At 44.2% G+C, this 26,154-nt stretch overlaps 2 protein-coding genes and 1 pseudogene across 2 annotated transcripts; 1 reads left to right on the top strand and 2 right to left on the bottom strand.

Annotated features, from left to right (window-relative positions):
- Nucleotides 1-447: 447 nt before the first annotated feature.
- On the top strand, nt 448-3,196 carry LOC123135199 (uncharacterized). Its single transcript, XM_044554276.1, has 5 exons — nt 448-754; nt 848-1,007; nt 1,383-2,267; nt 2,389-2,541; nt 2,635-3,196. Exons 2-5 carry the CDS (start codon nt 957-959, stop codon nt 3,022-3,024), a joined length of 1,479 nt encoding a protein of 492 aa, XP_044410211.1. The 5' UTR covers nt 448-754; nt 848-956; the 3' UTR covers nt 3,025-3,196.
- Nucleotides 3,197-10,195: 6,999 nt separating this feature from the next.
- On the bottom strand, nt 10,196-12,492 carry LOC123135198 (uncharacterized). Its single transcript, XM_044554275.1, has 2 exons — nt 10,864-12,492; nt 10,196-10,546 (listed from the first exon to the last, which is right to left on the bottom strand). The coding sequence occupies exons 1-2, from the start codon at nt 11,612-11,614 to the stop codon at nt 10,503-10,505; spliced, it is 795 nt and encodes a 264-aa protein (XP_044410210.1). The 5' UTR covers nt 11,615-12,492; the 3' UTR covers nt 10,196-10,502.
- Nucleotides 12,493-14,702: 2,210 nt separating this feature from the next.
- Nucleotides 14,703-17,250, bottom strand: LOC123135197 (uncharacterized; annotated as a pseudogene).
- Nucleotides 17,251-26,154: the final 8,904 nt, after the last annotated feature.

The following is a 26,154-nucleotide window of genomic DNA, read 5'->3' as shown; positions in this document are numbered from 1 at the left end:
CAAATTCTTTCGAGGGTAATGGCTTCACCTTTGGCAAGCTATCTGTAATTTTGACAACCGGCATATCAACGATGGAGCCATGTTAAGTTAGGGTGAAGAGGAGATCCGTGACGGGCATTGGATTCAAGCCCCAAGGGTGTTGTCGGTCTTGATTTTATTTTTCTTTCTTTGGCAGGTGGTCTTTGTGCAAAGGCTAACTTTATGATGTTTATTTTTAATTTTGTCAGGTCGGTGTCTATGTGGCTTATGCTTTGATATTTTTATATGAATTAGACACGTATTACCATAAATAAAAAATATGAAAATAAGCACTATTTTTTGAAGTAGCATTTTTTTGAGAAAATTGTTTTGAAGTAGTAGAGAGTAGAGAAATGCCACAAGCTCTTTTTTAGAAATAAATACTACAAGGTGGACCTCGAGGACCGAAGAATGGCTGCAATCGCAAGGTGGACCTCAGTTATGCGCCGCCGCCTGCCGTGCGCCCATCTCCACTCTCTCGGCGTCGCCGTAGGAGGCCTCGAATGAGGATCGAGCGGTCCTTGAGCATAGGCCCGCAAATAAGCAGCTCCCCCTTTGGGAGCCGCAGTCCTCAATCGAAGCAGCAGCAGTTCCATCTTGAGCTGCTCCTCAATCCGAGTTACAGCCGGCAATCGAAGCAATCCTCTCTGAGCCGCAGTCGGAAATCGAAGCGCATCCCCTTTTTAGTGGCAGTACGGAATCAAAGCAGTCCTTCCCGGGATACAATCAGAAGCAGGTCCTCTTCGAATTCGTTCTCCCCTTATCGATATTTTTTTTCCATTGTATAGATAGATTTAAAAAATATATATATAATCTAGAGTTTCCATAGGTGGCGAGAATCTAGCAGCTATATAGATATCTGGCCTGGCGGCAACCGCGGTACCCGCCAGTTTTAAGAGAATACAACCAGCTCCGTCCGGCGACCGACTGCCAGATCGATGGCCGAACCATCCGTGAAGGGCCTCGGCAAATCCTCCCCCGACGTGGTGGTGAGTTCGTCCTCTAGATCCTCTTACAAAGTCACCGCAAAAAAAAAAGAATAGTAAAAGGTAGGAACCATAATCAGAATTTGTGGTCACAATTTAACTCTTTGGTGGGGAAATATTAAAATTACGTCAGTCTCTTGGGAAGTATTAAGTTTGTATAACCAAATTTACGGTTTTTATTCTGTGGAAAGTATAAAAACTGTATAATCAAAATTATAACCTTTTGTAGAAAGTATAAAAAATGTACAATCAAAATTGCGTCTTTCTGTGGGGAAGTATGAAAATTGTACCTTTGTTTGTGAAAAATATTAAAATTGCAACACCTATGATGAGACTAAGCAACAAATCAACTCTGATTCGTTTCCATATCAAATGTAGGAGGGCAATGAAGTTGATAGGCTCAGCAAGTTGCCCGATGACGTTTTGCTCAACATTGTGGAGCGACTTGATATTGCTGATGCAGCACGAACCACCATCCTCTCCAGACGTTGGAAGCAGATCCCTGCTATACTCTCAAAGCTTATCATAATGGTTGGTTCTTTTCAGCCCAATCATGAAAGTAGGAAGTTAACCTCAGATGATATAGTTCGGGCCAATACCACCGTGCTGGAAGCAACCAGGAGCATACTGGAAAGGAGGGCTGGAAGTCCATACACCATTCACCTGTTGCGCATGCAATTCTACTTGGGAGATGAGTCCATTTTCATTGGCCAGACTGTTGCCAACACCATAGCAACACAAAAGGTTGCTTCAGTTGAGTTTACAATCATGACGAAGGTGCGCAAAAAGATTACCAATAATGGGCTGCTCACTTATGGGAGGCAGTTCATGTCATTTTTTGATTCGTGCCCAAACACATTTGGTGGTCTTGCACGCCTCACGCTAGAGAATTTGAGGTTAGGCGAATCATACTTCCCCAAAATTTTCAGTGTATGCAAGCAACTGGAGTTACTCCGCCTCTACCACTGTGATATGGGCATCGACTCTTTGTTGGAAGTGGAACACCCACAACTCAGTGAACTAGTGATTGCCTGTAGCAGGCTTATTAAGAGGGTTGATCTGAAGTGGTTACCAAAACTCACAGTACTGAAATTTAATGTATTTAGATCTCAAGATGGCCCCTTTTGTCTTGGTTATGTCCCACTGCTCCACACTGTGACCATCATTAATACTGGTTTTGCTTGGCACAAGATGCTCAAGTTTAGTGAGTTGCTGGGTAAAACCGGCATAAGCAACCTGCATTTGGACTTCAGAAGCGAAAAGGTTAGTGAAGGTCTTCTATGTTGTCAGTGATGTGCGTAAGTTTTGCTGTCCATGTCGTGGGTGGAGGTTATTGTCACTATTTTTGGTTAACATAATTCTGCATTATCCCCTTCTTTTGCAGATTTGGGTCAAACCGGAAGGTCGAAGACAATTGTTACCGGTGTTCCACAAACTAACGCTTGTGAATTTGCTTAACATTTCTGAAGAATGTGATTTGACTTGGATAATGTTCATACTCCAAGGTGCACCCACCCTTAAGGAACTACGCATCTTGGTGAACTCTTGTACCGATTATTTGGTTCTCATTTTTATTGTCTCATTTTGAAGTTCAAACTTGCTTAGGAATTTTCTTCCTGACCAAATGCAGGTGCGGGATCATTTATGTGAAATGATTTCGGGGGAGCAGAGGAAAAAATTTGTGTTTAGCGAGGAGAAGGACAATGGACTAGAGTGGGAACCTGCACCTGATTTCAAGCACCACAACCTTGCCGAGCTCAGAATGTATGGGAGGTTTCGAGCACAAGACAACATCGTGCGCTTTGTCAGGAATGTCATGGAAGCAGCGGTGAATCTGGAGGACATAAAACTTTTTAAGAGTCCAGTGTGTGAGAACTGCAAGCACATGCTTCAGGAGTGGACATTGATGGAGAAGTCGTCGCTTAGCCACAAACTCAACATGGGGATGCTGTCTTCGAACGTCCAGATTCAGTTCCCGAGTTTAGGGAAATTTCGTACGTGGTCAAAATACTGCTCTTAAGCTGCAAGCTGCAGCAGTTGATAGGAACTGTTGTATCATTGTATGCATCGATTAATTGTCACTAGCGAACCTTTTCAATTATGTGTATTTTGAAATCGTACTGAGTTGAGGAGGATTAGGTGTACTCTTGACATTAGTGTGAAGTGTTTTGGCAAATGGAAGTTTTGGATAAATGCTCGGTGTTGTCGAAGCTTCAACATTATGATGAACCTATGCAAAAGGGCATGCTGATTCCATTTACAGGGTAATCAAGATGGATAGATCCAATTGTTTTGGATGCAGTAGAAGGCTCTGAATGCTCATGAGCCCAAACGTGAGCATATATGGCTTCAAACATGTTTAAAGAGGTCCACAAGAATTGCATTTTACTGTGCAACACATCTCTGGGCTATGGATACATGTGTAGCACGACTGCCAGTATCATCATTCATTGGAGAAAATCTAATCCTTACAGTAGTAATGTCAATTGGTAGTAGCAACTCCACAGTTTTCTCAGCTTGATCAATATTTATCTGGAAAAGATGACAATAATACATCAGATAAAGAAGCAGAAAGCCAGGAAAAATAGCCATTCAGTGAACTTCCGGTGTTGAATGGGCGACCGAAGAGCCGAGTAAACTTCCTCCAGATTGAGTATAGATTTTAAAGGGAACACATTTTGGCTAAACATATGGCCTTGCTGCTTCCAGCAGAAACTGTTAATCAGTGAGAACTGCATACATGGACTGACAATGACAATACACGTGCAAGCAAATAATGAACATAATTTGTTTCTTCCGTCTTGTTTTACCTTAGTCGAGTATTGTATTGAACCATGCCATGGAGCGGACACATATTTAAGAAATTAGCAAAACCCAGGCTTATAATCATGCCCACTCACACCGACACCGAGACCCCACCCCAACAACTCCAGACCTCGTCAACGTGGCAGAGACGTCTTTCCCTTTCCCGTTTCCTTCACAGCTGTCAAAACCTTTGCCCCAGCTTCAGCTTCAGGTTTAACATCATTGCGCGCTTCTCAGTTTTGTCAGAGTGTATCTGTCAAGCTCGATCTAAGGTCTGACGAAGAATTTCAGGAATTCAGTGTAAAAATAGCAAATTTGTGGAGACAAATCACACAGATCTTCTCGAATTAAGGAGTTAGGTTTAGGCCAGCCGGAACATGGCGGCTAGGGTTACAACCCAATACATAAATCTCGGAGCTCGGCCTTATAGCCTTACAAGCAGGTAAAAAGAGAGAAAGGTGCCTGACACTGGCAAAAATTAAAAGGAAAATTCAAACTACTACAGGTGAATGAGCGGTAGCCGTCAGATTTAAGATCTACGGTTGTTGTAGGAGATCGAGGGAGCGAAGCCATAAGTTCCCAACCGACCGTCAGATTGAAGATGGACGTCGCTCCTTGCATCCGGCACTACTGAACAGGACGCTTCGACAGTTTCAGAGAAACAAAGCCGATTCAGACTAACTGGCCTGACTGTATCTTCAGAAACGCTCCCTCGGAGCTGCCTCTTTTCTTCTCCTCCTTACCACGATCTGGCTTGCTGGTGGTCCCATCCAGCAGTGTGAAATTGTCGCCCGCTTGAGCTCCAGCTTGCCCTCAAGCAGGAGCATCCGAAAAGCGTTGCTGCAACGTGGAGTGGTCCTCCCAAGTGGCCATTGTTGCAGGTAACGGGGTCCATCTCACCAGCACCTGAAGGAGAGGCACATTATCCCTTTTGTCCAGCCGACGCTCCGGAATCAGTTCCGGTTCCACCGGCAGGCAATCCAGGGTGAGGCCTGGAGGTAAATCTGCAAAGACAGGTCTATGATCTGCCAAGTTCAGTTTTGTAAGCCAATTGACCAACCTTGGAGAGGATCTTGTATGGCCCAAAATACTTAAAGGCCAGCTTGGGGAAGGCCTGCTCTATGCTCAGATCCTCTCCAACCTTGTAGCAGCAGTGTATGGATGTTTCAGAGGAAAGAACTGTGCACATTTTGTATATCTGCTCACCAGGACAAAAAGGACTGAATGGCCATTGGATTTAGCAAACCTTCTATAAAATCCAGAGAGGTCTTGTCAGGGACCCGTGGTACTGGCAGTGGCTGGACAAGGCCAGGTGTCCAGCAGTGTTCATGTTTAGCCTGCACTGTTGTACAAATTCAGTGGCATCCCTTTTGAACCCAGACCAAGCAAATAGTTTGTGAATTTGTTGAAATATTGTTTGAATGCCTGAGTGGCCTCGTAGGGCAAATGCATGAAAAGCTCGGATCAGTTTGGTCTGCAAAGCTGCATTAGCACCAACCCATATCTTGCCCTCTTTCCGAATAATACCATCCACTACATAAAATCCATCGCCATCAGTACTGTGCAAAGCTAACTGCTGAAGCGCCTTCTGCCCAGAGCTGTCAGTTGCATAGGAATTCAGTACCTCGTGTAACCACAGAAGTGGCCTGTGTAAATCCAACTGTTGGGCCACACGAGAGAGTCCATCAGTTGCTTTGTTGTCCGCTCCTTTTTTGTATTGGACCTGATACCACAGTCCTATAAGCTTAGTCATAGCCTTCTTGTAAGTCCGAAACGAGAGATCGATCAGTCAGACGGCATAAACTCTTATGATAAGTCTGATGACAAATAGTCCTCTGACCAAATAGGATCTCCATTTATCCATGGCCATACTGATGACAAGGAATTCTTTCTCGCAGATAGATAGTTTTTGATTTTGCATCCCTAAGGCCTTGCTATAATAAGCAATTGGGTGACCCTCTTGAGAGACAACTGCACTCACTCCTATAGTCCTACAGCGCAGATATGTTTCAATGACACTTTTTGGTGAAGTCTGGTAGGGCAAGCACAGGTGTAGATGCCATTGCCTTTTTGAGCAGACCAAAATCTTATTGTGTAGCAGCCGTCCAGATGAAAGGCTTGTTCTTTTGTAACAGCAAGGTGAGAGGTTTGGCCAAGAGGCCATATCCATGGATAACCTTCCTGTAATAGCCTGTTAATCCCAAATCCCTTTTAGTTGAGTCACATTTGCAGGGGTGGGCGTGAGCATTGCTGCTGTTCTTTGTGGATCAGTGATAACACCTTGGTAAGAAATGATGTGCCAAAGGTATTCCAATTGATTGGGTTAGATGTAACGGATCTAGTGAAGAGGAGCAGGGATCATAAAAGAGAAAAGACCTGGGGGAGTAGAAGAAAGAAACTAATTTCTTCATTGATAATTTTGATTGGTTACAACCCCTAGTAACCATGCCCACTCACACTGACACCGGTACCCCACCCCAACAACTCCAGACCTCATCAACCAGGCAGAGACGCCTTTCCCATTCTCGTTTTCTTCTCAGCTGTCGAAGCAAGCTTCAGGCTTGGCAGTGGTGCACGTTTCTTCAGTTTCGTCAAGTGTACCTTCAGAAACGCTACTTCAGAGTTGCTTCCTTTCTCCTCCTCCTTACCACGATCTGGCACGCTGGGGCACTACTGCGCTGGTGGTCCTATCCAGCAGTGTGGCATAAGGCTTCAGTTCCGTGCCCCAAATTGCTGCCCGTGGAGGTCTTCAACAGTTTTATCACTGTAGGAAAAACTCTGAAGTTCTGTCTCATTATCTGGTTACATTCAGTTTACGGTCTGAAGTTCTGTACAGCATGGATGCCAAGAGGATTTCTGTAGCCGTTTTTTTACCTTTTGTATTCAGCACTTTATATTTTTTTGTTGAAATATATTTAACATAGTTAATAATTGCAGAAAATCGGTAACACTGGACTCAGTTATGATTAAGAGGCATCTGTGTGTGATTCTCCGGCACCTCAATTTTTTCCCTACCATATTTGTATGTATCTCATGCTATTACTGATGCTTTTAGCCTTTTACATTTTGGGGGCTGCTTCTTATTTATTGTCTGAAGCACATGATGGTGGCTTCTTGCCACAAAAGGGTCAGATGAAGAAACACAGAATGCAGCAGTGGATTTAATAGTTCAAGACCATATGAAACTGACATGTCCTATGAACTGTGCTTGGAAAGCAAGGTGCGAAACTAGCAGTTCTTTTCGAATGGCAAAAGACCTTCATCTGTTGTTGGACTTCCTAGAAAACACATCCGCACAGCCACCAGACAACGAGTTGTAAAGCCCATTACCTGCTCGAGTCGTGTTGGTGGAACTCCCCAAGTCACATGTAAAACAGATGTTTCAAGTCCCGACACAAACTCTGTATATTCTCCATTTTTTTTCTTTTTGGTGTGCAACTGAATATCGTATGACAACGTGAGTAGCTCAAGTTTGTCTCTTTTGTAGGTTGAGCTACCATGCATAATTCTAAACTTGCAAGCATCATAGATTCATATATAGTTATTGAGTTTCATACGAAAATCAGGAAGATTTGAGTGATCTGGGTTGAAGAGCAGAGAGAGAGGGCAGAGGCGATGAATGGGGAATTTTCTGGATCTCTCCCGATCCATCTCTCTCTATTCTCTATCTATATTATATGTACATTTTACACTTGAGCCCTCTGGCAGATACATAAATCTCAACTCACACCAACACTCCTCCTCAAGATGGGGCAAACACATCAGATAAACCCATCTTGCTACAAAAGATAGAGAACAACTTTACTGGTAGACCTTTTGTTAGAACATCTGCTATCTGACTTGCTGAAGTCACATATGGTACACAAACCACTCCTCGGTCCAGCTTCTCTTTGATGAAATGACGATCAACTTCAACATGTTTAGTACGATCGTGTTGCACCGGATTATTTGCAATATCAATTGCTGCTTTGTTATCACAGTAAAGCATCAAAGGCTTACTATGACATAACCTCAGCTCTGTTAGAAGAATCTGTAGCCATAATATCTCACATAGGCCATGTGCCATGGATCTAAGCTCAGCCTCGGCAGTTGACCTAGCTACAACATTTTGTTTTTTACTTCGCCAAGAGACTAAATTTCCGCCAACAAATACACAATAGCCAGAAGTGGATCGCCGATCATCTAGGGAACCTGCCCAGTCCGCATCTGTATAACACTCAACTTGTAAATTCCCTTGCTTTGTATAGAGAAGACCTTTCCCTGGACACCCTTTAAGGTACCGTAGAATTCTATTAACAGCATCCAGGTGAGCCGTTCTTGGGTTATGCATGAATTGACTCACAACGCTTACGGCAAATGCAATATCGGGACGAGTGTGGGAGAGATAAATTAATTTACCCACAAGTCTCTGGTAGCGCTCTCTATTAACCGGATTCCCTACATCACTACTTAATCTATGATTCTGTTCAATGGGAGTAGCAGCTGGTTTTGAACCATACATGCCAGTTTCTTTGAGCAGGTCTAAGATGTACTTCCTTTGTGTTAGAAATATACCTTTTTTGCTACGCAAGACTTCTATGCCAAGGAAGTACCTCAAGTGTCCTAGATCCTTCACTTCAAACTCTTGTGCAAGATGGTGCTTCAGGCCAGCAATTTCCTCGGTATCATTGCCTGTCATCACAATATCATCGACGTAAACTATCAAGATTGCTACCTTGTTATTGGAATGTTTATAGAACAATGTGTGGTCAGCATTGCTCTGTCGATAGCCTCTTTTCAACATAGCTTGTCTAAAACGATCGAACCATGCCCTTGGTGATTGTTTCAACCCATACAAGGAACGATGTAGGCGTAGTACTTTTCCTGTATTACGACTGGACTCAAAACCTGGTGGAATTTGCATATACACCTCTTCATGAAGATCGCCATGAAGAAATGCATTTTTTACATCCATCTGGTAGATGCTCCAATCAAAATTAACTGCACAAGATATGAGAGTCCTCACAGAGCTCATCTTTGCAATAGGTGCAAAGGTTTCATTATAGTCTATACCATAAGTCTGAGTGTACCCCTTGGCTACAAGGCGTGCTTTGTATCTATCTATCTTACCCTCTGGGGTGTGCTTAATAGTAAACACCCATTTGCATCCCACCGGTTGCTTACCTGGAGGTAGATTCACGAGCTCCCAAGTTTTGTTTTTCTCCAATGCTCTCATCTCATCCAGCATTGCTTCCTTCCATTTTGGGTCTTCCAAGGCTACTTTCCAGTTATTTGGTATAGAAACAAGATCTAGAGAAGCAATAAAACTTTGGAGGGATGGACTACAATATTTGTAGGAGATGTGATTGGCTATATCATGTTTGTAGTCTTTAAGATATCCTGGTGTGTTTCGAATTCTAGTTGGTCTTCGCAAGGCAATAGGTAAATTGTCTACAGGAGTAGAAAGTTGATTATCACTCTGCCCTGATGTGCTAGTAGGAGCTACAGAATTAGAAGGCATAGTATTGGTACCTGGGCCCTCACGCATTTGAGACTCCTCACTTGAGATGGAAGTGATAAGTGTCCAGTGACATCGCCTTTGTCTCCATGACAAGAGTTATCATCGCTAACACCACCATTCTCCTCCCCCTGATTTTGAGTGTTATCAGTAGACAGAGAATCACCTAAAGTGGGAGCAAGAGCAAGGACAGGCCCTTCACTTCCCCTTTCTTGCTCCTCATCAGGAGGTGACAAGGAAATACCAGACCCAACATTTGACCCATAATACGGTTCATTTTCACGGAAAGTTACATCCATGCTCACAAAAAAACGATGCTCTGAAGGACACCAACATCTATAGCCCTTTTTTGAGGGGGAATAACCCATAAACACACATTTTAGAGCACGGGGATCTAATTTCCCAACCGAATTTCTATAGTCATGCACAAAACAAACACTCCCAAAGACCTTTGGAGGAACCACAAATTCATTAGAATTTAAAAGACATTCAGCAGGAGTTTTGTAACCTAAAACACGAAGAGGCATGCGATTTATCAAGTAAGTTGCAGTTTTAGTTGCCTCACCCCAAAGGAATTTGGGCACATTCATTGTAGACATCAATGAACGTGCAACTTCGAGCAAATGTCTATTTTTACGTTCAGCAACACCATTTTGCTCTGGTGTATTGACACATGATGTCTGATGTTCAATACCGTTCAAAGCAAGAAACAATTCAAACTCATGATTAACATATTCAGTACCATTGTCTGTACGTAGAATTTTAACAGTAGTTGCATGCTGATTTTTAATAAGGGCACACGAGTCTTTGAAAACAGATAATACATCACTCTTATGCTTCAGAAGATAAAGCCAAGTGTATCGACTAAAGCAATCAATAAAGGTCACAAACCACCGTGCCTAGAAACTGAGTGAACCTCACAGGGTCCCCACACATCAGAGTGAATTCTTTCAAAAGGTTTTTCACTTCTAAGACCAATACTAGGATAAGAGCCCCTAGTATGTTTAGCTAGTTCACAAGCATCACATACCAGTGCCTCTTTAGGACATAACTTAAATAAAGCAGGATAAACGCGGGATAAAACAGCAAAAGAAGGGTGTCCAAGCCTGCGGTGATGCAACAATAACTCCTAACATGAAGACAAACATGATGCAAGAGCCACTTCATCACTTCCATCATCAAGATAATAAAGTCCTTCATGCTCGGTCCCAGTCCCCAATTGTTTCCCAGTCCCTAGCTCCTGAAAAGCACAACAAGTAGGATCAAACCAACTTCTGCAGTTATGAGATTTATCGATAGAGCTAACAGATAATAGGTTAACTGGAAGCTTGGGAACGTGTAGAACATGAGGTAAAGACAATGACTTGGTGCACCGGATGGATCCACGCCCCGCAATAGGCACCATGGATCCATCTGCTACACGGACTTTGTCTTTACCTGAACAAGGTGTATAAGATACAAACAGGTTTGAATCCCCTGTCATATGATTTGTAGCTCCCGTATCAATAATCCAAGGTTTTGATTTGGTGCTGGTGTTTGCTTGACAAAGGTTCATACCTGGGTGAGAAGTGGCAATTAGATTGGAATCAACCTTAGAAGTGCCTTGGGAGGAAGATGAGCTTTCTGAGAGTTTAAGCTTGGAGTTGAACTCTTCAAGAGCTCGTACATCTACCACTGGTGGCTCCCGTAGAGACGCGGTGTGGTTTGCATGTCTTCTATTCACACTCTGAACTCCCCCTGTCCGAGATTTTCCTTTTTCCCACCATGATGGATATCCATGCAGCTCAAAACATCCAACCTTTGTGTGTCCTTTTCTTTTACAGTGATCACAAAACAACTTGTTTTTTTCTATCTTGCCAAAGGGCCTGGGAGTATGGCGGTATTGCACAGATAAAGCCGCACGGTCGTCTCCACATTTTAGATCCTCCTCCTTGGGTTGAGCCAACCGGGTTTCTTCCTCGAGCACACTGGAAATAATATCATCAAGACTGGGCCATTCTGGTTGAGAGAATATGAGTTGTCGTCGAAGGTTAAGCTCCTGATTTAGTCCATCTAGAAACAGCTTGGCCACAATTGTCTCAAACCATTTGTGATGAATGGCCAGATCTTTCTTGTCAACTGGTTGAAAAGGATGATAATAGTGCAGATCCCTGTACAGCCGTTTCAATTCCCCAGCATATTCTGTTACAGACTTTGTACCCTGATTTAGATGAACTAATTCCTCCATAATGCGGGTTGCCTGCATTCTATTTGATTTCCCAGCAAATTGCTTCTCCAAAGCGGTCCATACTTCAGACACAGTTGACATTATTTCGACTTGTTGTCACACTACTGGATCCATGCTTCCCAACAGCCATACTAAAACTCTATCATTGATCTGTCTTGTGTGAGTATCACCACTTTTCTGCTTTTCTTCATCATCTACAAGTAGGTTCTCATAGCCATGAGAACTCAGTATCAATTGAGCATGGCGTGCCCAACTGACATAGTTGCCAGGACCTGATAACCTCACTGGATTTGGTTCCAGGGCATACTTAACTGTCTCTGGGACTGCTTTAAGCTGCTGCTGCTCAAGCAATTTACTGAATATTTCATACATTTTTTCTATACTTGAATCCCCTGATTTGTCCTTAGTTTGCTCTGACATTTTCAATGCAAAAGCACACCCCAAGCACACTCAACAATTGTATTAAAGTTCACCACGGCAGTTGCTAATTTGTTGTAGCCTGTAGCACACTAGTCTGATTTAACTTGGCCTCTCCTCTGTTTGTGATGGAGACCTCACGCAAGATTGATAGGTACCAGGAAGAAGTAGGACAGCACTTTGGGGATGAAGTTGACCACGTCGCAAACCACTTGACACCAAACCAGAGCAGCGCTGTAGACCTATGTCCGGGTCCAGCGGCGGTGGTGCAGCACCTCACTCCGGCGGACTGCAGAGTGCAGAGGGGATGAAGACAGGGACGCGGACAGACCACAGCACCACACACGACAGCAACGACCGCAAGCTCAAGACTACGGCGACACAGCACCTCGTCGGCAGCCAATCTGCGCTCAAAATTGCAGGGAGAGCGCAAAGGAACGAACCTGCTCCGATGCCATATTGAGTTTCGTACGAAAATCAGGAAGATTTGAGTGATCTGGGTTGAAGAACAGAGAGAGAGGGCAGAGGTGATGAATGGGGAATTTTCTGGATCTCTCCCGATCCATCTCTCTCTATTCTCTATCTATATTATATGTACATTTTACACTTGAGCCCTCTGGTAGATACATAAATCTCAACTCACACCAACAATAGTGTATTGGTTCACCAGCGCATGCTGCAGATGATTTTATTTTTTTGTGACGCTTTACTGAAATGGTATATGCTTTTGGCAGTTGAGGATGCCAGCCAGGGTTGTCATGCAAACGGGATGCCACTGTGAAATCCGGACCCGAGGTGAGGAGAAAGGAGGCAGGAAAGTTAAATAAATTGATAGGGGCCGGTGACAATGGTGGACAGAGCAAGCACCGGAGCAGGAGCACATACAGGGATGGATCATGAATGGATGATGAGGAGGAGGAGGTTTACAAGCAAAGAAGATGAGGTTTTATAGTTGGTGGGCACCGGCACGGCGGAGATAAGTCGGGTGACAAATGTTGGAGTGAAGACGACGATCGTGGAAAGAGAGAGCACCGCAAGAGACTGATCAGCTAAGAGAGAGAGAGAGAGAGAGAGAGAGAGAGAGAGAGAGAGAGAGACGCAACATTTCATTTCGTTCTGTCGACCACTCATTGTGGTTCCGAAACTGGCAACCTGACTGAATCGAACTAGTATTGGGTTCTCCTTGACAGCTTTGTTACGCCAACCACCGCACTTACAGGCGTGTTTGTGTCAGACACGAGGTGTTCTGACGAACAACATTCAGAAATTAGCACTTTCTTATTACTTTCAGAGGAAGGATTCGACAGCTGGAGCTGGTTCCAAGAGGAACTAAGCCAACCAGGAACACCGGCGGCGAAAGGGGGAAACCCTAATAATCCAGAATGATCTACAAGTTTCTAGGACCCTGCCTTCTATAGCCTTACAAGCTACAACTGAGAAGGAAAAAAAGATAAAAGGAAAACAAAGTGGGCGAGCCTTTTGCCGGAAGAAGAACAGCGGCGTCCCGAGATCAACGATGATTACTCCATCATAACTGGAGACTTGGGGCGCTTACTTGCTGCTTCAAACTTAACTGAATCTTTCGACAGAGTGTTGAATTCTTCAGGTAGATGCAGTTTGGGTCCTGACAGTTTGGCCCAAGGAGCAGGTGGCCGGGTCGACTTTTATTTTATTTTATTCTCTCAGACTCAGCCCATCCACGTTGCCTACACTTACATACACATGCTGATCCGGCCTAACAGACCCTAAAACTCTTCAAGCCTATGCAGCCCGCGAGGCACTATCCCTAGCAGCAGATCTGAACCTGCAAAGCATACACGTTGCTTCGGATTGTGAAGGGGTGATCAAGGACATAAAGCATGATTCTGCTGGACTACATGACGCTATCATACGGGAGATAAACATTAGTAGGAATGCTTTTATTTCTTGTAGTTTTAGCCTTGAGCGTTGGGACCTCATAATCTCGCCAAATTTGGTTGCGGTCTTGGGCCTGGCCGGCGTATTTGGCTGCCTGGGGGTAGCCCATTGTTATGAATCAATAAAGTGGGCAAGATTTCTCAAGAAAATATACACATGCTGACACATGTTCCGACGTCCCTGACGGACGGAAGAGACCATGGTGCTTCATTTTGCTGGGCGGTCGCACATTTTCAAAAGATAGAACCAAAGAGTCTTATTTATCTGCTCTGCTGGATCGATCGACCGGCAACCATGATCATCGACCGACTTGGGATCAAGCATGTCCAGCCCAGGTAGGCCAACATCTAGTTCTCCATTTTTCCAAAATAAATAAACAATCAAAAGCTCTAGTACACCTAAGCTCCACAACAATACCCTCAAAAGGAGAAAGCACCGTCACGGTTGAGTCCACAATGGATAAATCTTCTCTATACGTTTTTTTACCACAATGGATAAATCTTCTCTATACGTTTTTTAAATCCTGGGAGGTAGAGAAATGTAGATTTGTGATAAAAGCTTGTATTCAACTTGTGCTTATACCAATTTCACTACTGTATAGGCTCAACTTGGTCAAGTTTTTTGTAACACATTAAGCTTATATATGTGTATTTTTGCAACTCATTATTAAGCTTATATGTCAGGTCAACCAATACAAGCTCTCACTTGTCTTTTCGTGGATCCTGTTTCAGTTTTGATACCATAACTCTTTAAGCTTATACTATGAAGCAGCTAACCCAACAAGGAATGAAGAATGAAAAAAAAAATATGCTTGACACTACTGTCAAGGCTACTCTTATTATTGTACAACTTAGTACTCCCTCCGATTCATATTAATTGTCGCTGACAGCAAGTTTTTTTCTTAGACAAAACAACGCACTCACGCTGCAAAGCTACTGCTGTATGCACTGATTAACCGTCAACAATGAACCTGTGTATTTTGAGATGATACTCCCTCCAATCCATACTAATTGTGGCCTGTCAACTCGGGAAGCGAACCCCAACATTTGACGACATACCCTTGCTGATTTTGTCTCTAATCAACAGCATCTCCGTCAACGTCCACCCACTTGGAAGCCTGCGCTTGCATTTCTCACACCCTGGATTCTTATACAGGTTTACAGCCACCAGGTTCACCGCTGCCTCCATGATGTTTCTGGCATACCTCACAAATTTGTCTTGTGCCCGAAACCCATAGATACAGAGCTCAGCCAGGCTGTGGTGATTGAAATCTAGGGCAGATGGTTCCCACTCCAGTCCTTTGTCCTTCTCCTCGCTAAACTCATGCATGTACCTCCGCTTCCCCTTTGTCATTTCACATAAATGATCCCGCACCTGCATTCAATCAGGTCAAAAACTCCTAACTGGTCATGGAAAGTTTGAACTTCGAAAAAGAGAATTCGATTTGCATATTCAACATGTGGTGGAATAAAAAAAATGAGAGATGAAGAACCGGTACAAGAGTTTATTTACCGTAATGCATAGTTCCTTAAGGGTGGGTGCGCCTTGGAGTATGAACATCGTCCAATTCAGATCGTATTCTTCGGAAATGTTGAACAAATTCACAAAACTTAGTTTGCGGAACACCGGTAACAATTGCTTCCGGCCTTCTGGTTTGACCCAAATCTGCAAAACAGGGGGATAATGCAGAATTATGTTAGCCAAAAATAATGACTACAACATCTCCATGACACACATCATTCTGATAACATTAGTTGCAGACCTTCACTAACCTTTTCACATCTGAAGTTCAAATGCAGGTTGCTTATGGCTGTTTTACCAAGCAACTCACTTAGCTTGAGCATCTTGTGCCAAGAAAGACCAACATTAGTGATGCTCACAGTCTGGAGCTGTGGGACATAGCCCAAACAGAAAGGGTCATCTCGAGATATAAACCCATTAAATTTCAGTACTGTGAGCTTTGGTACCCACTTGAGATCAACCCTCTCAAGACTGCTATCCAAAATCACTAGTTCACGGAGTTGCAGGTGTTCCACTTCCAGCAAAGACAGATCCCCCGTGTCACACCGCTAGAGGCGCAAGAACTCTAGTTGCTTGCATATACTGAAAATTTTGGGGAAGTCTGATTCGCCTAACCTCAAATTCTCTAGCCAGAGGCGTGCAAGACCACCAAATGCGTTTGGACATGAATCAAAGAATACCATGAACCGCTTCCCATAACTGAGCAGGTCATCAACGTAACAATTGGTACACACTTCGGTTAAGATTACGAACTCAACCGAAGCAACTTTTTGTGTTGCTATGGTGTTGGCAACAGTCTGGCCAATGAAGATGGAGTCATCTCCCAGATAGAATTGCATGGACATTAGGTGAATGGTGTATAGCCTTCTGGTCCTGCTTTCCAGTATGCTCCTGGTTGCTTCTAGCACGGTGGTGTTGGCCCGAGCTATATCATGTGAGGTTAATTTTGTCCCTCTTCCGCGCTTGGGCTCAAAAGAACCGACCGTTATGATAATTTTTGAGAGCATGGCAGGGATCTGCTTCCAGCGCCTGGATAGGATGGTGGTTCTTGCGACGTCGGTGATATCAAGTCGCTCGACAATGTTGAGCAAAATGTCATCAGGCAACTTGCTGAACCTATCAACTTCATTGTCCTACATTTTTATATGGAAACAAATCAGAGTCGATTACTTATTGAGACAGGTGCAATTTCAATATTTTCCACAGACAAAAATCAAAATATATACTTTCCCACAGAAAGACGCAATTTTGATTATAGAACTTTCATACTTTCCCACATAAACACGCAATTTTGATAGTACAGTTCTTCATAATTACTCACAAAAGGATGTAGTTACCCGCAGTGTAGAGACTGACGCAATTTTGACATTTCGCCACCAGAAAGGTTAAATTTTGACCATGAATTCTGATTATGGTTCCTACAGTACTTTTTATTATTCCTTGATTTTTTTTTTCCTGCGGTGAAGTTGTAAGAGGATCTACAACAAGGGGAAAAGGAACAGGAGGACGAACTCACCGTCATGTTCGAGGGAGGATTTGCTGAGGCCGATCTCGTCTCCTCTTAAAATTGGCGAGTACCGTGGTGTCCGCCAGGCCAGATTTATGTATAATAGCTGCTAGGTTCCCGCCACCAATGGAAACCCGGAGACTGAATTCGAAAGAGGTCCTGTTTCTGATTGTAATCCGGAAAGGATTGCCGACTGCAGCTTGATTGCTTCGATTGGGGACTGCAGCTCCCAAAGGAGGAGCTGCTTATTTGGTCGCCTCTGCTCAAGCACCGCTGGATCCTCATTGATGCATCCGACGGCGACGGCGACGGCGAGAGGGGGAAGATCGGCGCACGGCAGGCGGCGGCTCATAACTGACTCCCGATCCCCTCGGGTGAATAGCTCCCATGCGACGTCGTTGGTGTGAATTGTCTCTCATGCGACGTAGTTGGTTGTAATCGCTCTCATGCGACATCTTCGTTGGAAAAAATAGCTCCCGTGCGACACTGCTGCCTAATCCAAAGACACATGTTTAAAACTCGAATCAGGTGAGCGGGACACACAGCATGGGACCCACTAACTTATCCAACTCAGCGTTGGTCAGGTGAGCGGGACCCACAGCGTGGGACCCACTAACTTATCCAGGTCAGCATTGGTACAAGAGGACACCGAGCCGTGCCCCGAGCCGTGCAGCACCCGAGCCCATCCTCCCCCCTCCCCCTCCCCGACCGTTGTTGTTCTTTTTCTCCGGCGACAACGCGCAGCAACGCCGTTCCGGGCCGCGACCTAGCAATGTCGAGCTCCGCTTCAGCCTCCCGCCGCTCATGGCCGCGCTATGGCGCAGTGCCCATGACAAGATGCCCTGCATGCCCACGTATCGCACCCCTGAAGCGGCTAGTCACAACGACCGACAAGAATGGCAACCTTGGGCGGGAATTCGTGAAATGCGAGAGCAAACCAGAGCAGGGAAAGGTGAGATTTTACTTCTCAATATGCCAATTTTGGTTTTTGTCTCCCAATTTCATATTTGCCCATTTTTCCCCATCGAATTTGGGATTTAGGGTTCATCTTTCCGATTTCAGAAATTGAAGCAATGCACCCATTTTGAGTGGCTAGATGAGTACATAGAGCGGATTCAACTAGAGGGTGCATCAGGGGAGCTCGATTTACTGTTGGAGGCGGAGAAGTTGGGCAAGTTTGGATCGGGCGCATCTGGATCCGGGGCCCCTGGATCTGGCAATTCCATCGGGGGCGGCCGCCCTTCCATTGGTGCTACTGTGGGGGATGCAGGAGTGACGGCAGAGCTGAAGAAGCTGAACAAGCAGATGAAGAAACTCATCAAATTGCAGAAGCAGGGCAATTTGATGGGGCTCATGGCCGCACTTTTTTATGTTTGTGTAATTGGTCTCGCATTTGTTTATGTGATGATAATTAGTCGTAAGTGAATAGATTGGGCATCATTTGTAATCGGGATGATATGTACATTTGAATAAAAGTGTTGCGCTGTATGAATTCAGCATGTCCTCTCCACTCTGTTTCGGCCCCGTTTTTTATTTCTTCAGTTCGTCATCAGTTTCAGTTTCAGTGGTAGAGGGAGAAAAGGAAAAAAAGGTTCGTCCATAGTTGCCCGAAAAGGCCAGGCCCATATAGAAGTTAGGCAGGGCCGAATAGAACATATCCAGGCCCATTGATAAAAGGAGTGCAAAAAAAAGTGCACACGGTCATTGACATCAATATATCTTTTCGGCTTTAGATCATTTCACAAATTTTAAGTTTCCTGCAGTCACCTTTTTTGAGATAACTCATCTGATAATTATTTGAGATATTTTTATGCATAAGCTATTTGAGATAATTATTTGAGCAGTCTTTGTGAACCAAAAAAGTTGCAATTGTTTGGTTCTAGTTTATTTCAACCAAGCACCATTTCTTAATATATTTTTTTACTTGTGCTATGGTGTTTTCAAAGTTTTTACTCGTGTGTTTCAACCGAAAAAGGTTGTGCCCAAAAAAGAAGACATCTAGTGTGCCCCTAGTAGCATCTCCTTACAACATAGAGGGGCATCCCCTTACAACCAGGGGCGGATCCATACTTGGTCATGGGTGTACACCCAAATCTTTTGGCTAGACATTTTTATATATGGTGTATACTTTAATACATTCAGTGCCCAAATGACCTTTCTCGCTAATGCCATGTTTGGCAGCAAAAAATGACATAGCAAGCATGATTTAAACATCAAACAACACTTGCGCATGTCATCAGCACCAGATAATTAGCATTTTTCTTCCCATTGTCTTCAAATGCATTGTATACCAACTGTATGATTATGTAGTACAGTACATAATCTTTATTGTCAATTTCTTGGTAACGTACATTTTAGATACCAGATCAATTGTTTTTTAATACACATGGCCACATAAATAAAATGCAATGGAGAAACTTTAGGACCGAAAAAACATATAGATAGATAGTGGGGCATCGGGTACCCTAGTAGCATAGATAGATAAAACATATAGAGGGGCATCCCCCCACTACATATAGTTCATAAAACATGAAAGTAAAATAATTAAAACTAGATATATAAAAGACACGGGCACACACGCCCGAACCAACACAAACACAAACTAGAGCCCCAAACTAGATAGATAGAAGACCCACCCCTTGAACAACTCCTTGGCCCCTCCTCCTTGCCACTCCTTGGCCCCTCCTCCTTGGGCCCCTCACTCGTCATCCTCCGGCATCTGGTAGGGGAGGGTGTGCATGCCGTTGGGGTGAGGGAAGATGTGGTGGAAGTTGGTGAAGATGTTGTAGGTCGTGAACGCGATAAACTCGCATCCACACCAGAACACCTGGCCGAGGAGGTGGTGAGCGTCGTAGGGGTTGGTGAAGGTGACGTGGAGGCCGATGACGAGGCCGTTGGCGTTGCCATCGTACTGCTCGTGGAGGTGGAACATGGGCGGAGTGCCCGGAGGGAGGTGGCGGTAGCCGGCTTGGAGGAAGAAGCGAGCGAACTCTCTAGGGCCCCTTCACCTAGAGATGGCCCACACCCTCAGGCTATTCTCGACGACGACTTCGGCCGGGTACTGCCTCTCCGGCACGGTGGGAGGGCGACGGTAGGTAGGGCCGTTGAACTGCATGGTGGCTCGAGTGGGATTTGGCTCGAAAAGAAGAAGGGGAGGAGGCTTGAGAGATGAGTGTGAGAGGATGAGGAAATGGTGCCCTTTTATAGCCGCGTTGCAGCTGTGGTCAATGTGTACACGGTGCCTTCTGGATCGTTTTCTCTTCTCCGTTCGCACTGGCATAAGTAATTGCGGGCATTAATTCAAAAAACGGCGGCCAGAGCATCCAAAGAGGCACGGGCAGCACAGGCTCGTTCATCCGCGCGTGACACTGAAAAAGGAGCTGCACCACCGACGCGTCCGTCTCGTTCAAACATGCATTTGTTAAAATAGCTTAGATGCGACGTACCTATACGCTGCGCCCCTGCCGTGCTTTACTGCGTCGATGCGTGCATGCAATGGCGGGCTAGGTGTTCACGAGCAAAGAATAGCTAGGCTGCGACGTTGCATGGCATGCATGGGACAGGGATGGCCCACATGTCATTGACCCTCTCGCATGCAGCCCATCCCCCTCTCGACGGCCGTGCGCACGCACGCCAGGCTCTGCCGGGCCCGATCCGCTCGGCCCAACGGTCACTTAGATGATCCCCCGCTCAACGTTATCTGTTTGTCAGAGAGAAAAAACGGTGGCCAATCAGATTGGAGCCCACGGATCGCCCCCACGGAATCCTTCTAGAAGGCCTATCCGACGACCGCAGTTTGGCGTTAGGGTTAGATCGACGGTGGACGTTTGGCGCTAGGGCTACATGGGGTTTGGAGGCAGTCAATGGGGTTTTGAAAGGTTTGACCGAACATTCAAATGTGTATAACTAATTCAAAAAAAATCTAAAAAATGAAAAACCTGCGCATATAGCCTTTTTATGTTACATAGTTATGATATAAAATGATAAACTTGATCTAATGATCTTTGCTTGAAAAAACCTTCACAAATTGGACTATCTCGACTGAGGTTGCATGGAGTTCACAGAAGTGAGAAGAGGGTTTGAGATTTTGAAAATGCAAAAAAATCAAAAACATCACCTTAGCTTCATTTTAGAGTGACTAAGGAGGATCTGAAGTTATTTTTGCATTTAAAATTTTTAAACTTGTTTTATTGCTAACTTTGTATTAAAGGGTGTTTTTTCAAAAATAAATTAAATAATATGAATACTTATTCAAAAAAAGGTGAGACTTCGTATTGATCCTATATAGGTATAATATAAGCTAAGAAAATCTTTTTTGGGTGATTTTGAGAAGGTCGAAAAAAACTTGCTTAGAAATGGGGCCGTTTTCCCTTACTTTGGAGCCTGTTTGGTCAACATTGTCCGTGACTATGAGTTGGAATTCACAAAAAGGGTTGGATTTATGAACTAAAGTGCATAGTAGTACATAAAACGATGCAACATCACAGAACAAACAAATGAACTCAAAAAATATTGAAGATAGGTTCAAATTTGAATATCGGTTCAAATTTGAATTTTATTTCAAGTCAAATCAACATCATAGCACATAAGTTATCACATGAAAGAACATAAGTTTTCACATCAAATGACAACAAACTTAAGTTTTCACATCAAATTTGAATGTTTTCGACTCTATTTCTTCTGCTTCTTTCTACCACTCGATTTCTTCTGCTTTTTCCACCGTTTGGTTCCACGGCGCATAGTTTGTTGATGCTGATGCTCTTGCTTTTTGGCCCCCTCAACTTTTGCACCTGACCATGTCTTACTTCTTCAGTTTGCACTTCTGCAGATTGAGTAGATGGCACACATTGTTCAACTACTTCAGTTTGCAACTCAACACTTGGCAGCACAACCTCCAAACATGGCAACACAGTTGTCAAAGCAGATTCGAATGGCAGCACAACAGTTGCTTCATCTGCAACAGTTTCAGATTGCCCTAGCGTCTGCAAAACAGATTCAGTATGCATCACATCGTCCAAAACACAAACACTTAGCTCATGTTCAGCAGTAACAGTTTCAGTTAGCTCCATATCTTTGTCACCAAACATTATCTGCTTAGTGCTCTTCCTTCTATAGCCACTGAGTCTTGCTTTTTTCACTGGCCAGCATTGTTCAACAACAAGCGGTGGGGCTTTTTCTGCACGCTTCCTCCTAAAAAATAAAGCATTTGACTTGGTTAGATACTAGAACAAGTAGCAAAATCAAAAACTTGCAAAAACAGTAACATAAACATACTTTGGCCTCTGAGGAGTGTAGATGCACTTGGATGAACCAATTCTGTGCCCAAGTACCTCACACAACTTGCACCTATTTTTGTTACCTTTTTGAGCCCTTTTGGGCTTATCATTCTTTTCCTTTTCCTTTTCCCCCTTCTTACTACAACCACCTTTCTCAAACCAAGCTTTGAATCTGCTCTGTTTAGGCCTCCCAGCCTTTCTTCTAGTGACAGGGGGACACAAGGTAAATTCTATTTCCACCTCAGGCCACTGAGATTGGTCAGTCAGTGCAGGAATTGGACTTGCATATGCAGCTTTGAATTTTTGTACTGAATAATACTCATGCAAATATGGGTGCATATTTAACCTGGGTTTAGATGCCAAAAAAAGTATGGAATGCTCACATGGTTTTCCAGTGTGTTGTCACTCTTGGCAAGTGCACTCATGCAACTCAGTATTTACCACATGCCTCTTGCCACTCTTTGTATCTCTAACTTCAGCACCCCACAAGGAAGATTTCTCAACAGATAGATGTGAAAGATTTCTACTCCTGTTGACCACCTGTTGTACCACTGCTGGAAGCTTGTCCCCTTCCAAAATATTAGCAATTTTTCCTCTCAACTCACACAAACGCATGATCATGATTCTTATTTGGTCCACCATGTCATGCACAGGCAAGTCTTTCAAATGCTTCACTTTGTTGTTAAAACTTTCTGCCAAGTTGTTATTGATATGATCACATTTTATGGCAGTATTAAAACCTGATCTATACCACAACAGAGAATGGTGGGTGTTCAACCATGAAGCAAATTCATTATCACTACATGATGTCAATATCTTACCAAGGTGATAGGAATGTGTCTGTCTGGTGTAGGATCTTGCTGCTGGCCACATGCGCCCAAATTCATCTCCTCTGAATTTTTTTATCAGATTCATCCACATATGTCCAAAGCACTCCCTCTGCTCAGCATGGGGGAAAACACTTTTTACTGCATTTTCCAACCCTTTACATGCATCTGTGTGGATGGCCAAAGGAGAAACTGGCCCTATGCATCTTTTCAGTTGCATCATGAACCATATCCATGATGCCTCTGTCTCTGATTGAAACATTTCTATTGCAATTGGGAACATCCAGTTGTGTCCATCTAGAGCATTGCATGCAGCCAACTGACCATTCCACTTTCCAGTCAAAAAAGATGAGTCTATGCTCAAATATGGACGACAAACTGCTTTGAATCCATCTATGCAAGGCTTCAAACACATAAAAAACTTGCTGAATAAAACCTTGCCATCCTCTGTTACCTCTGTATCTATCTCCACTACACTCCCAGGTGACCTCTTCTCCACCTCTGCTTTAAAACTATATAACATCCTAAATGTATTTGCCCAGTCACCATACAATGATTTCATGGCCCTTTGTTTTGCTTTCCACACTGTGGTATATTGCAGCTGGATGGGGTACAACTTCTCCAAGTCAACTTTAAGCCTCTTTGCAGTAGTGTTTGGAGTCTTGGCTAAAATAGGAGTAATCTTCTCTGTAACCCAAAGCTGTGATGTCATCTTTGAAACTCTCTGTGAAGTGGTCATACATGTATGCTGGTGTGGTATTTGATTTACCCTTACTGTACTTCCATCAGGTTGTAGTCTGGCAGACAAGTACCATTTGCAAGGATTGCCACCACCATCATAACCTTTGCACCGAGCATAAAATTTCTTTCGATCAGTCCACATAGTCTTGGCATCAAACTCTTTTTTCACTGCATAGGTCCTGAAAGACATCCTAAACTCCTTCATGCTTGGCCACAACTTTCCCACCTCAATAACTGGGTTCTCTTTGTCATACAAACAAACCAGCTCATTATCATCTGCATCATCCACATCATCTGAAGCCTCTCTCATCAGGTGTTTTTCATCCTCATTTGCATTTCTAGGGCCTGTGTTACCTTCAGCTGGCAAAGAACTGTCATCCTTCTCCTTATCTTTGTCATCAACTTGAATGCCAAACATTTCGGCCATATCAATGTCAGATATTGGTGTAATGACCAAATCTGTTTTTTCATTCAACTCTACTACATTCCAGTCAACAACAATCTTCCTAGAACCATGGGTTCCCTCCTCTCCATCTGCATCAATCCCAGTATCTTCAGCTACTATAGTCGGTTCAGTCAACAATGCCAACATCTTCTTTTGTGAAACCCACTCATCATCTTCCATCTGTGCAGCCATCTTTGATGGCACATAACCAACTCTGGAATGAGTTTGCAGATCAATTAGCTCTGCATAAAATGTTACTTGTTTGCTTGCCCATCCTCCTTGCTGATCAATTTCAGCAACCATGGATTCTCCATCTTCAATTCTCACATATTCACCATTATAGTTATCGAAACGTTGCAGAGATACCTCTTGTTCTGGACCCCAAACAATACTCTCCCCAATTCTCTCCACCAAATTGCCCACGGCCTTCTCCTTCATGATCTCCAATTCCTGGGGATCAACATCTGCAAAATCGACATCCAACCTCACGGTGGTATCTCTATCAATGTCTTGGACACTGCCATCACTGAGCTTGGCTTTACAGGGAAAAAATTCCACTATAATTGCGAATGTGGTGGCAGAACCTGAACCTCCCCTGTTTTGTCAATGGCAGGCAGCGGCGGCAGTCACTACCAAATCGAGTTCGATTCTAAATCGCCAAGAAAAGAGGGTGTCATTACCGATTTGAAGCAATGTCTCCTCGGGGCAGCCCGTCTCCTCGCTCCATCTCATCTAGCCCTCGCTCCATCTCCTATCCAATCAAGCAACAGGGGCAGCATGAGGCCACAGATTTATTCAAAATTCAGTGGAATGGGAGTAGTGTTTGGAAAATACTCACTCGCAATAGCCGCTGCAGGGATAGGCGCTCCACCACCGGGCCGCGGAGAAGAAACAACCCCCGGATCCAATGGAGCCCGATTCTAAATCGCCAAGAAACAGAGGGCAGCATGAGGCCACAGATCGGGGAGTGGGACTAGGGTTTCGGGCTCACCTCGCAATAGCTCTGCCGCTGCCGAGAAATGCGCTCCACCACCGCGGAGAAGAAACCACTGCCGGAGAAGTTGCTTACGGCGGCGCCGCTCGCCCAGTCCAGCACGGGCGAGTCGAGCACGGTCACACAGTCGCCGGTCGAGTCGTGGACGGTTGACTCTTGACTACGTGGCCATAGGTGGACCCCACCAGTCAGAGCACATAACCCCCAGTGTCCTAACCAAATCTCAGCCTAACGGACAGCCAACTAGCCGCGTAAATGGTGTGTCACATGGGAGCTATTTTTTCCAACGAAGATGTCGCATGCAAGCTATTACAGCCAACGACGTCGCATGAGAGACAGTTCACACCAACGACGTCGCATGGGAGCTATTCACCCGATCCCCTTTGCTCTCTTGGTGGAACCCTTGGCCTGTGATGGGGGAATGATGGCACCGATGGGCTAAAGACCCAATGTGCAATCGACCTTGCTAATCAATTCCCGTCCAACATGTACGATTATAGACAAATTATAGATGATCCAGTATTTCTAAAAAAAATAGCGTCTACTAGTATTTCTCTACTCTCTACTACTTCCAAAAAACTTTTCATATTTTTTTATGGTAGTATGTGTATGTGTCTAATTGATATAAAATTATCAAATTATAAACCACACGAAGACATTGACCTGACAAAACTAGTAAAAAGACATCTGAAAGCTAGCGTTTGCATAAAAGACCGTTAAGAAAGAAAATTACAGTCAATATCGACGACACCCTTAAGCTTGACCCCAACGCTCGTTACTTGCCTCCAGCACCACCGCAACAAACACCAGAAAGAAAAATAACGGATCTCCTCCTCACCTTAACTCGATACGGCTCCATCGTTGATATGCTGGTTGTCAGACTTACAAAGTAGCTTATCAAAGGTGAAGCCATTACTGTTGAAAGAATTTGGCCAGGGCAGCGCACCGGACACACCATTAAACTTTAGATTTGGCG

This window comes from Triticum aestivum, chromosome 6B (assembly GCF_018294505.1).
Source record: "Triticum aestivum cultivar Chinese Spring chromosome 6B, IWGSC CS RefSeq v2.1, whole genome shotgun sequence".
Lineage (NCBI taxonomy): Eukaryota > Viridiplantae > Streptophyta > Magnoliopsida > Poales > Poaceae > Triticum > Triticum aestivum.
Note: the sequence above shows the minus strand (reverse complement) of the source record. Positions and strands in the feature narration are given on the sequence as shown.

Coding starts and splice junctions, on each gene's coding strand:
- LOC123135199 (XM_044554276.1), top strand. CDS start 957: ATGGCCGAACCATCCGTGAAGGGCCTCGGCAAATCCTCCCCCGACGTG. Junction 1,008..1,382: donor AATCCTCCCCCGACGTGGTG/GTGAGTTCGTCC, acceptor TATCAAATGTAG/GAGGGCAATGAAGTTGATAG. Junction 2,268..2,388: donor TGGACTTCAGAAGCGAAAAG/GTTAGTGAAGGT, acceptor CTTCTTTTGCAG/ATTTGGGTCAAACCGGAAGG.
- LOC123135198 (XM_044554275.1), bottom strand. CDS start 11,614: ATGTCAACTGTGTCTGAAGTATGGACCGCTTTGGAGAAGCAATTTGCT. Junction 10,547..10,863: donor AATTGCCACTTCTCACCCAG/GTATGAACCTTT, acceptor TGTGCTTTTCAG/GAGCTAGGGACTGGGAAACA.